At 42.1% G+C, this 13,181-nt stretch overlaps 1 protein-coding gene across 1 annotated transcript in view; it reads left to right on the top strand.

Annotated features, from left to right (window-relative positions):
• Positions 1-13,181, top strand: part of B3GLCT (beta 3-glucosyltransferase) — a 1,424,518-nt gene that overhangs the window by 1,369,894 nt on the left and 41,443 nt on the right. The window contains exon 14 of the mRNA XM_069639745.1: positions 6,726-6,870. Within this exon, the coding sequence (XP_069495846.1) occupies positions 6,726-6,870 (145 nt within the window). The remainder of the gene's footprint in view (positions 1-6,725; positions 6,871-13,181) is intronic.

The raw sequence follows: 13,181 nt of genomic DNA, 5'->3' as shown, positions 1-13,181 counted from the left end.
TTTACACCATCTTGTTTCGCTCTGCCTCTACTTCCTTTCCCCTCCACTTTTTCCAAGCACAAGGAACTTTGGGTGTGATGTCAGAAGGGCAAAGTCCACTTCGTTAAAGCAGACTAGCTTTAGTTTTGTTCAATCACCTTTTACCTTTAAAAGAAGGGGTCTCACAGCACTTCTTTGAATCAGCTTTTGGACTTCAACCTTTCAAGAAGATTTCATTGGATCTCTGTTGGGAGAGTTGATCTCTCCAAAGTCCTCCACCAGTGAAGTAAAGACTGAGTGTCCAAAGCACAGTTTAGCTCACCTAACCTGCATGAGGGACGATTAGGGCTGACCGGCTGCCGGGACATGCCCTGCCTCTCTGCCAGCCATAATGTTACACAGGACCTCACTCTGTAGGACAGCTGTAGTTGTGAACCAGTCTCCCAAGTGCTTAGTAGAAGATGGGCAAGGACCAAAATGTATCCTTGAGTCCCTGGATTGGGACTTTAAGCAACCAAAGGGCCAAGCCAGCCAGGAATCCTGTGTTCTCCAGTTAAACTTCTTCAAATGGTGATTCAAGCCCCATTTAATGTCTTCAAACTTACAGGACCCTCTGGAGGTGCTTTTGGCTCACCATCATCTCGAACCGCTTTGCAGCGTGTGTGAACAAGTTCGCCAACACACCAGGTGAGCACGTAGTTGCTTCAAACCAGAAGATCTTCATCTCAGTCTTCGAACCGCCAGTGCCTTTCTTGCAGATCTTCATTGACAATCGACCAGGCCCTGGGAGATTCCTTTGAACAGCAATTTTGGAACACTGCCACAAACCGCTCAAACCTATCTGCGCATCCAGTCACCAGGATCCTCGTGGTCCCCTTGACGGTCAAGACGACACTGGTGGCCCTTAGAAACTGCACCTTATCGAGTACCGTTCCGAACAGCTACGTACTTCTGCCTTGACAACTGCAACTGTGCAGCTGCTGCACTGGAACTCTTTGAACCAACATGCTTGCACCGATTGAACCACCACAATGACGCCTTGTACCTTGCTGAGCCTGTCACCTGTCTGGCTCAAACCATCTGCTCCTTGCTGGCTCTACGATGGAATCAAATACGAAGCACAGTGCTGGAACTTGGTTCAGCCTGCTTGCACAGTAGTTGGAAGCCTGGTTTGATGCTGTCGAACAGTCAAGAACCACAAGAAGGTACCATTGACAATTGACTGCCCTGTGATCATCTTTCGGGCCCCTAGATACTAGGTAGGTCATTAATCCATTTTTGCATTCAAGAAACATTGCGATTTTTACTTGCCTTACATCCCCGATTCATTACTCAGTGATGCATTGTGCTATCTTTTGGTTTTCTCTGTTCTTTCCTGAGGGGTGGGTTTTGTGTAGTGTTTTTCTGTTATTTTGCAGTTGGTGGGTTTTATTAAAGTATATCTATTTTTATAGAACCTTCGTTGGAAATTCCCTTTATTTTTGACTGTTATACTTTGCTGTATGAGTCGCTACTGAATCACATTCACAACCCTCTTGACAGTATAGCTTTCCCTTGGCCCAGGTTACCATAAATGGCGGAGGAGGTATATCTCCTAACTCTGCCTATTTTACCTTTATGATTGTGTTAGCTCTTGGTTTGTAGCAATGTGTGGCTGAGTGGGTATTTTTACAGCCACTCGTCCTTATACTTCTGCATGGCAGAATCCAATTGGTCACACACACTCCCAACAACATTCGCAACAGAGTAAAAGTGAATCCGAAAAACTGGGACCGTTCCTAAGGCCTTTTTATTGCAAGTAGAGGCTTGCTTATTAGCGCTGAAGGGATGCCAAAAATGGTATGTATTCGGGTTTAAACTTTTGATATTTAAGCAAAAAGTCCTGATTTACTGCTTTAAAGACACAAATGAAAATCACACATTTATTACTAATGCCTCATTAATATGTAACGACATGTGGAAAAATGCACATGGAAGTAGAACTGCGTCACTTATAAAAAGTACCACATCCAAACGAATTTATCAGTCGTAAGGACATCTATTTAGAGCTTGTAAACCGCAAGGAACCATTTCAGAAATGTCACATGCACTATGGGCCTGAGTACCAAAAGACATATTTTCGCAAGCTTGAAAGGCTTTGAAGCTTAAAAAGAACTTCATTTCTCAGCATTTTCCTATAATTCGGAAGCCATGGGTAGAGAAAAAGATGTCATTTTGAAATGTGTTCCTTTCCTTTCAGTGACCGTACTTGCTATCTACTTTGTTTAACCAGAATAAGGTGAAATGTAATGTAGAACCTAAGTCTCATTCATATCACCAGTAGCTTTTGCCATGTTTTCACTTCCCTTTAAATAAAGCTGTGATTTATTTAATTTGAAATGAGGATTGCTCGAACATACTGCTGGATGTAACTTGAACTGATCTGAAGTTCACTTCCTACAGCAACCCAGGAACATCACGAGATTGAGGCACACAGAACTATTGAATTCACTTTGTTTAAGCTGTTTTTCCACTTTAAAGCCTCATAAAAGCACTTCCAGATGGTCGGGCCGTGAACCTGAAAGTGTCCTGGCAAATTCATTAAATCCAGACTTCTCATAAAATCCATTACCTAAAGTCGTACAATAGCTAATCTGATCTCCTGTCAGGTCCCTGGGTTATAGAAGACATTAGGTTAGGTATTATTAGTGTCTATAGTGGTGCTAAGTAAGGTCAATTGCATTGAAAAGGGCATTCCTCAACTTAACTATAACATCAGCCAGCCACTATTGTCCCAGTTCACGATGATGGAGTACTTCCTGTCTAGCAGTGATTGGTCATTGGCTATTGTGATGCAGTTTGGAACCTAAGGAAGGGTTCTAAACTGCCTTTCATTCAGGATCAGTCCATGGATGGTCACAGCGCATCAATGCTCCAGTAAATTCAAAGAGAGAAACTAAAGAAAACTTCAGAGTACCAGAATTGAATTCTTCAGGAAGAGCCAGAAGAGACTATTCAGATAAGTGCCTCGGAATTGCTTACCAAGTTGTGAGATAAGTTTTTATTTTTGTTGAGTTAACTCAAGTTCAGTTTTTTGAAAGTCAATTAATTTATGGAAAGTCAAAGACAGCTTGTTGTACTACCAATGTAAATCATTTATGGATAAGAAAGTAACTACAATGCTTAATGGAAAGTTTGTTTCCTAAATGTGCGTGCAGAATTTTGAACGATTAAAGCATCAGCTCGCGCTTTAGAAAGTCAGCGGAGTGAGCAGAGGCGTTCGTAAAGTGTTGCGAGTCGGCAGTATTCGAGAAAAGGACCCGATTACGTGAGGTGGCGTGTCCAGGAAGTTCCTTGCATACGCATTATATGTTTAAGTTACGTCATATCTGAGGAGAAATTCGAAGTCGCAGTAATCTGTTCAGCGCGGTTTTGTTCCAGAGGCTGGGAACGGCTTTAAGTTTAAAGCGAGCGCACATTAAGCGAAGTCAGTGAACCTTTCGTTACGCGATCCTGTGGCCGTACGCAGCGGTCTTATTTCCGAGGAAGGCATTCGTCTCTTACCGTGATTCTGAGGCAGCGTAGAGACAGCAGGTAGCGCATGCGCGCGCATAGTTAAATATTCTTTCAGCTGTGATGAAAATAAAGGTGCATGGAATAAAAAAAAATAGTACAATATTTTACAGATGTGCTCCACATCAAATCAATAGAAATACAAGTCACCTCAACAAATCAAAGACACTTAAAGAATCTAGCAGAAAGATCTAGTTGAGTTCAGCAAGTATACAAAGGCATATTTGCAAGAAAAAGTGAATTAACTAAATAACTGAAGATTCTTGATAACACAGAGAATATTGAGTTTTTGGAAGAGTTTGAAGTCATAAGAATTCAGCAGACTTAAGCAAGTAGAAAAGAAAAGATAAAATCATTCAAGAGTCTCTAAGTAATAGCACAGAGACTGTCAGGTAACAAGGGGTCCTGGGAAAGTTCATAATGAAAATGGCAATGAGTTGTTTCAATTAGAATGTAACTATTGCTGTATCACTATCATTTGCAGGTAACCAGCGTTCCATGGTTCCAAGCAGTAGAGGACTCCAGTGTTTCCTGATTGTTTGTTTTGTTCTCCAATTCCCCTTTTCCCTCATTCTGATCAATTCAATAATTGTTCAATAGATTGTTGGATCTACTGGTTTGAGGGACTAGGTGGGCTATTCATCTGCTCCTGCAGGAGATCGGCGCTGGGACCTGATATCTCCATGCAAAAGCTCACGTACCAGCTTGGATATGTATTAAATATAAGTAAAGAGAATGTGCAGAGGATGTACCAGCTGTGACCTCTGTGGACTGAAGTCAGCATTTCTTCATTTACAAATTGAATAAGAAAGCTAATGGGTGGTATTTTAAATCAAAACTCTAATCATTAAACCATATCCCTGTGAGGGAAGCTTTTAGAAAAATGAGACTAATTGCAAATTGTAGTTAGAAAATGTATTTTCCAACCTCTATAAAATTTGCAAGGATCTAATGGAAAAATATGTATCTGTGGAAGTGCACAATGCACTTCAATCTTTCAGGTTTTGAATTGCTCCCTTGGACATATAGAGTATAATGATACATATTTTATTAGACTTGCACATTCACATCCATAGTTATTTTACATAAATGAAATGCCTCTTCATAGGTTTAGTAGTGATTTTCTCCTTCCTTTGTACCATGGGATGGATGGAAGCCACACCTCGGTCACACATTTGGGGAGGAGTTAAAGATGTATAATAGAATGTGAACAGAGAGGATGAATTATTAAAACAATGCAAAGGATTAATAATGAAGAATATTTCGGGATACCATTAGAACTACAGATGGCTGGGGGGAGAAGTGAGAGATGGGAACTGGTTTGCAGGCAGACTGGAGAGATGAGTAGGAATGGGTTCAAGACAGCCAGCTGAAAAGGAACTTGCTGAGACAGCAGCTCCAGATTGAGTTTCTAAGCCGATTCCCCACAAAATGAGAAGCCCATTTGAAATGTAAGTAAAAGCCTGAGATAACCTAAATTGTCCCTATATTATCCATGGTAAAATCCTAGTAATCAAAGGGGCTGTGAATGAAGGGGAATATCAATTTGACAAAGACACCAGTGTTAAATATGGTGCCCTGTGTCTCCCATTTATATAGAGTATAAAGTGACATGTAATTTCCTTGAAACAGTTACATTTTTTATTGAGAAGCGCAGTTTGAAACAGACAGTATTTTGTGCACTGGAATGCAGACTGTTTTTGTAAAATTAAGCAACATAAAATCAGAGACGCCATAGTGTAGTCATGACACACAGCAGCCAGTATGAGTCTATTCATGAATCAAATGTTTGTTCATCTGAACTGAGAACAATTTATTATATTCATTGAAAAATCATGCAAAGTGTTAAACCCCACCAGTTCCTGATCTTGGAAAACACAGGCAGACCTATGTGTAATGTTAACATTGTGCGTTTTTACAGGAGAAGATTACACATCTCTGGGCCAAACGTCTAGATCTGACCGCAAATAAATAGGAATAGACTGAAAACTACACCCATGCATGTATGTATTCTGAGAACATTGCACACACGTGTGCTCAGAGAAGACAGCACAATCCTTAAGAGTTTTATTTTTCTAATATCGTAAAAAAAAGTGTGGAAGAGCACACCTTTTGTCAATCTGTCTTTGTACGTTCAGCACTAGTTCTGTGTTACCAAAATATATACTAAATTTTAGGTGCCATGGAGCCAGATCCTGGGCTACAGAAGCAAATATAGTAGAAAAGCTTTTGGGATCACTTTCAAACAAAAATGACCATCACCCCGTGCACACTTTTAGGCATTAAACAATGCAAAATGATATTTACCTAAGTTGTATTTCAACATGTATTATTTAATCTTGCTTAAATAAAGTAAACATAAACATCAATTAATTTCATTTTTGCTTATTCAAAAAACAGTACATGAACATAAGTTCTAAATTCGAACAATTTCTAATGATTCTGAATGCATAATTTAGATACAGAAAACACACATAATTTCCCTCTTTTTTGTATTAGGCATAACGTGTCTCTTAATGTTTTATTTTTCTAATCTAAACCTATGCAAGCCATATACCACTTATTCTTGCCTACATTCAAATGAACTGCCCAGAGCCATTACATTCACAACCCCACACCCATATAAGGGAACCAGGTCTAATAAATATGTATTTATAAAGGCTATTTGTTCAAGCAACTTAAATGCATATGCTGGTGAAAAGCGGCAATGTTCTCATTGAGGTACATTGTCTTGCTTAGATCTAAGTTATAGAAGGAGTGTATTTAAAATGCCTAGTATTTTCTAGCGTGGACTCATGTAGGCAGGAATTGTAGTGATTTCCTTGGAATAACGCTGGATACCGCCTTTGTTTACATTTTTGAATTATTTCTTTAAATCCATTTCTAGTTTTGAAAAGCAGTCTGTTATTCTTTCCCAGAATTGTGGGGTGGGACTGCATATCGGGGGGCATGAAACAGATTGAGACGCCCTAGCTGAATCTATAAATAAATAAATCCATTAAACATTTCTACAGCCCTTAGGGGCCTGCTTATAAAAAGCATTTTCAAATATTGACACTATTTTATACAAATCCTTTTGGTCCATGTTGTTAATACAATAGGTCCACTGTGCAATTTGTGTAAAATAATTTATCTCAACATTCCATCTTGAAACACATTTTCTGACCTGTTTTCTTTTTCTTTGTGAACTGCAGAATGGTGTTCAGCAGAGAAGCAGTCCAAAAACTGCTGGCGAGTAAGTGCCGGTGCTACAGCAATGACGCCCCAGATGACATGGTGCTTGGCATGTGCTTTAGTGGCTTAGGAATTCCAGTGACACACAGTCCACTTTTCCACCAGGTATCACGTCCTCTTAATAAATGTGTTATGTAATGGGTGTTGAAAGAAGTGCAGTGATGTGGGGGCAGTAGTAGTTTACAGTTCTGGTATAAATGTCAATACTCATAACGATATATCAAACAAAAGAATAACTGGAAAAGACAGTCTTGCATCTCATTCAAATGTTTAAATTTAGAATATTTTGCTCTCCAGCTACTTCAAGCACTGTGTGCCTTAAGGAATCATCCCTGAGTAAATGATGCCCTATCTTCCACCCCACCCCCCTTCCTGTGAGTGTATGCAATATACTCTAACTCTGGCCGCATCCTTCATAATTTATGACCCTTTCACCCAGGACTGATTTTGTAAGATTTCAATAGCCTCTACATTTCTTGTAGATAAGCAGCGCACCTAAACGATTCTTCTCATGGCCCTTCAAAAGGCACTAAGGCTGATTTCATTGAGCGCTTGTGAAGAAATGTAACCAAATGCATTCCGTCTCTACCTTCAACTACTCCATGGTTTAAAGCCAACATGTATTTTATGGCTGGCTTTCAATTAATGGGTTCCTATGAAACCTGCTTGCATGCAGACCCTGTTGTTAAGAGCAGGTTTTTAGGGCAACTTATCATTTTTATGCTTCATCCCCTCTCCTAGTGAGACCCCAGCATGTTTTGCTGGACGTCTGGCCCTTTTTCATTCAACCCTGAATGAGTGGAGCCCTTTTCCACTTATTCATTCTTGTAGGCTCTGTCTTTTGGAGCTCTTTTCTTTGTATCCTACCTGTACTATGGGGTCTGCTCCATAGCTCTTAAAGGCATCTGTGTTTTTACTACTGCAGCACATAGCTCCTTATGGGCAGTGTTGCTGGGGACCCTTAGGGTCCACTTTTAAGACTCTTTCTATATCCTCAAGTAACTACAGTTCTTAAGGATGGAGAGATACTGCTTAGTGTCTCTCCCAAAACTCTATAGTCTGAGAGATTGGCACACACCACCTTCAGTGGAGTGCCAAAAGGATACCTAGTAGCCCCCTTATCTCTGCTCCTGTGACTTTTCAGGCACATGGACAATTGCCTAGTTATGGCTGGTGGCAGTGGATGTGTTCTACCAACTATATTGTGTTTTCTATACCACAGGCTGAGGCTATGTCCATAGCCTCTGTAGTGCACAATAGGGGCACCCGAGCACCAACTTGGGGCATCCCTTCTTTTTTTTCTCTATCACTAGCGTGGTTGTTCTTTGTTAGCCTTTCTTCAACCATTCTGGGAAGGGAGGACAGTGTGTGTATTGCCTTTGGCGGGAACCCATAAACCCATAGGTATCCCCGCCTAGGCGTCTGAGTGACTATGCAGGAAGGAAGTGGGGGAGAAGTTTTCCACCCCCCTGTCCTTTGTCTGCCATAGTGCCTGAATAGGTCCAGTTCCCACAGGGGGGTCTGGCTGTCCTGATTTGACAGCCAAACGCTCCTTTCTGTAAAATACTGAGAGAGATATTGCACAGGAGTGTGTGCCGGAGCTGTATAAAAGGTGAGGATTATGGAGTGAAAAGCAAGTCGACCACTGGAAGTTCAAGTAACCGAAGAAGACGACGACCAAAGATGCCTGCAGACCCTTTGGAAAGGAACAACTGCTGTCCTGACCTAATTTCTGTGCGGCATAGGCGCTCAGAAGAGGACTCCGCCTTCCCTTTGGCTGGTGGGAACAACCAGTCCCAAGACGAACTTTGAAAAAAGCCATCTCCCACGGTCCTAGGAGTTTCCAGAGTTGCGGTACCCCAATACCAGGAGACCTGCTGCCCATTTCGAGTGCATCATTGTGGAAAGGCCGAATCCGTCCAAATCTTTGCTGAACCCGTAAGGACACTCCAGAGATCCGATCCAACTTGCCCAGACCCCCTCACCAGAGTGTGGGACTGCAGGAAGCGAAGATTGACCGGGCAATCCGTGTCCTTTGTTGGTGCGGCAGAAAAGGCACCAAAACTGCAGAGTGAACCAAGAAGTTGCTGAAAGTCGTGCCACAGGTCCTCCCTCGAGACTGCTGCTGAGAGATACCGTCCATTGTCCTGCCTTCAGTCATCAGAACAAGGAATCCATAGGCCGGGTCCAGAGCTGCTACATCGTGGAGCATACATAACAAACATTTTCTTTCAACCTAAGGTACTGTGGGGAAAAAGGTATTTCTTACTGGCTTTTAAAAAGCCGCTCCAGATTTGGGAGTGAACGTAAAGGTGTCCAGGGCAACCCCCTCTTACCTCTGAACCAAGCTGCTGCTTGTGCCCTCTTCTCAAGTCTGTTTTTAGGTCTCCTTTCTTAGTTGTTAACTTGCTGCTTGAATATAACTTTAGACACTGGAAGAAATCCACAGGAACTCTTTGTAATTTTCTGATATTCAGGACTTCAAACCCTCTTCGAACTGCCTTTAACTAGGGTTGCGTTTTTGGACTTGAAATACTTACTAGGTTTAGAAACCGTCTCTAGAACCTTGAACTGAGCTCATGCTACGCTAACCATTTTCCTCCCTTTAAGTGACTTTACTATATGTGTTTGCACAGTAAATGTATTACTGTGTAAACTGTTGAAACCGCTTGAGTGCGCAGTAACCGATAATTCGATAACATTGGGCCTCATTACATGGTAGGCGGTAAGGGATTTCCGGCATCGGTAAGGGCACTGGTGCCGGTAATCCCTTACTGCCCTACGAGGTCCCTTAGCGGGTCCCTTCCTTAACACCTGGTTTTACCAGGCGTTATGGAAGGGATCCGTTAAGGGACTTCAGAGCTAATAACGGGCCCGCTAATAGCGGGCCCGTTATTAGCTCCATCCCCGTTCCCATTGAGCCCTATGGGGGCTCAAATGGAAATGGGGAATGGTTCCCGGAATGGGGACTTACCGGGTCCTCCAAGGTCAGAATGACCCAGTAAGTCCCTTTTCCGGGAACACGGACCTGGAATGCGGTAAGGGGTTAGCCATGGCGCTAAAAGCGCCATGGCTACCGCCTACCGTGTAATAAGGCCCATTTTCTTTTCCCTTTGTTACGTTGCTACAAATGTTACCGCGAACAAACACAAAAGAGAAATTGCCCTTGGAAGTGTATTATCAAGTATTTGTAAGTGTTCTAACGTAAACGTCTGAAGTATTTAAAGTGAGTCTGGTGTAAATATAATAAATATATACTTTTATATAACTATGTGTAAGTGCTTCTTGGTTGTGCCTGTCTAACTAAGATTCAGTGTACTTACCTACAGCTCACATATTACTCTTAAGAAAAGCCTGACTACTCTGACACTCTACCAAGGTCCTGAGCTAGTACAGACTGATACTAAGTTGTGGTTCTACAAACCACTCAGATAGCTTACTGTCGGTAGGAATTTAGGAAACCTCCCCTAACACAGGTGGATTCCATAGGTATCCACTGGGAATGCTGTCTGAAAACATAATTTGCAGGTGGCATTTATACGTTTTACAAGGAGAGTAAAAAGAAATGGTGTAGCCAATTGTGCCTGTTATTACCCTTTCATTTAACATTCAATTTTGTAAGTATGTAAAATTGCATACAGGGGATTTACTAAGCATGTAAGTGATGCCATTAGTGGCCCCCTGCAATTACACTTTGCCTTACGTACCATCTTTATTGGCAAATCTCCCCCCTTTCCCTGGGGTCCAGTCTGTGAGTGGGAGTATGGCAAGAGGACCCACTGTAAGACCTAGTCAGAGAGCTATGTTTCACAAGTAAAATAGATTTGGGATAGTAGGGGCGTTGTTTGCGAATTGGCAAATATCCCAACAGGTTTGCTTCCTCTTTTAGGCCAATAGTGCTGGGGACAAAACGGTTAGATGTCAGGTGGTACAAGATGTGATCAACAGTTCTCAAACCCATGTAAGCCGCTTGGGTGGACTTGCTTATTGGGAAATCTTTTGAATAACATTTGGGGCTAGACTTCCCCAACAGGAAAGGCGTGAGGGATGAGGGCACTTTTGTATGTTGACAGGGGAAGAGATCTGTTATCTGCTGGAGTGGGAGGGTGGTTTGAAGAGTGAGAGACATAGAAAAAGTCATAGAGCCTTTTATCCGCTAGTGTTGTGGGAAGGAGGCGGGGTGAGGGGATGTGGATTGAGATGTGGTGGAACTGAGTGACTGCACAACAGGTAAGTGACTTTTTAGAGTTTGTCGGGTTTTTGCAGATGCAGTCACATGTCAGGCTTTCCCACATGTGAGTGACCCTGTTTCAACTATATTGGCCTCTCTGGAACAGTAGTCTCCATCGTTGGACCTATGAAGTACAGGGGAGAAATAGTTGGGAGTCCACCCATTTCACATGTACCCTCAGCTCGAATCCTGCACGTGCATATTGAAACCATTTACACAATTCTATATGAACTGCAAGGAAGGTATGAAACTCACTTTCCACCTAAACTGCTTTCCATAATTGCAATATCTGTTTTGTTCATTGCAACCTAGCACTTGTTCAGTTGTAATGACTGCTGATTTGAGTAGCGCAGGTTTTGCATTTGCGAAATACTTCCATCTATTTGATTCCCCTCCCCCTCCCCCCTTGTTAATTTGATCTTTTCTGGGTTGTATGCTTTTAAATAACGATAAATCAATCAAAATGAAGAGAAATACATGAAACTAAAGAACACATCGAAAATAGTATCTCTTTCAAAGTGTGTTTTACCATGTTTTTGAAAATGATTTATTAAATAAAACTTCTATTTGGGTGAATACTTAATGGACTATTTGATATTCGTCCAAACACAAAAAATGCTATTTGGTACACTCCTATTTATTAGAGCACATCCATGCATGGCCTCCACCCAAATCGTGATCTGGTCCCTGGAGGCTCTAAATGGGGCATCCCAAGATCACCCAAGACAGGCAGAAGATACCTTTCTGTAGCTGGGTTAGAATGCTCACACCATCAGATGTGATGGAGCCATTTACCCACAAAACCTGCAGGGAGATCACAATGTCAGCAAGCAGCCATGCCACTTCTGCCCGATTGTAACATGGTCTACACACACACGTAATGAGTAGAACATTCCTCCTCACCTAAAGATAAATGGGGGTCGTCAGTTACCTGCAAAGGGTGGAGTTGGGGAACAAGGGGCCATTGGTTATCAAAGGTTGGACAAAAGAATGACTTCAGCGATCCGGTTCAACAGTCACTTTTGTCGGTTTTTGATTTTTAATACTTCATCATATTGATGGCAATTATTTGTTATACCCAGTTGTATGACCACAAGTCTGCTTGGCAACCTTGGGCGTTGAGATGATATTTGACTGAGTAGGATGCCAACAATTTGCAGTAAAATAAAGTATGGTTTTGATGCATGAACGTTTGTAAGGTTTTATGGTTGTCAAACAGTGTCACAAGTATACATTGTAATGTAGTAATGGGCCTGCGCTGGTGTCCCTGTATTTATGGTTAAGTTGCTAAACCCATAGGAAGAGCACTTTTTGGGCGGCTTATAACTTCACCCCCCCACCCCAGACGAATCCTCAAAACAAGTATATAGCCCCGTTGGTTTGATTCTGTGAAGCTTGGTGAGGTTTCGTCCAGGTGGGGGAAAAGTTATAGGGGTTGCTAAATCGTGTGGGTTTTCCCATAGATGCAATGGAAAAAAACATTTCCTCACACCTACAGCCCAAACCGCTGGACAGATTTTCACCAAATTGCAGCAGGAGCGGCTGCTGGTCCCGCAAGCATGCTTTTGTAAATTCAGTGTAAATCCGTCCAGTAGTTCTTTTTTAAACACCCAAAAAGTAGGAAAACAAAAATTGATATTTGTGTTCGGTCCGCAGACGGGCCTTCGATTGGCCTAGAGGGGCGGCGTGACATCCACGGACATCGGACGCTCCTGCTGATTGGATGGTGAAAAGCGTGAAGTGCATCATATTTCTGGGAAACGCCTGCCATGTCGGATTCACAGACAGCGTCCTTTGTCCGGGAACATCGCGGTAACACATTAAAAAACACAAGATTGCACTTGTGAAACTAATGAAACCATCTCTGGAGAAGTGAGCGGTGATGAGAATGGGATGGGATGGGATATGGACAGAAAAAGCCAAACAACGGGTGGTTTTCCACCTTCAAAGTCCGCAAACAGGCCGGAGACAGCTCTGTGATGTTCACAAACATGTCAGATGTTCGGAAGCATCCATGCATATTTTTGCATTACAGGGTTGATGAAAATAAGTTTTTTATGGTGTATATCTTTGACGCCACTCAATGAAACTGTATGAAATGTTGTGATAGTATTCCAGACGTGACCTTGATTGGTTGTACAAAGTTTGGTGCTGTTTTTCCAAGAGTGGGGTCCCAAAATATTTG

This window comes from Ambystoma mexicanum, chromosome 7q, assembly GCF_040938575.1.
Source record: "Ambystoma mexicanum isolate Mex_15411 chromosome 7q, UKY_AmexF1_1, whole genome shotgun sequence".
Taxonomy (NCBI): Eukaryota; Metazoa; Chordata; class Amphibia; order Caudata; family Ambystomatidae; genus Ambystoma; species Ambystoma mexicanum.
This window is presented reverse-complemented; position numbering and strand designations above follow the sequence as displayed.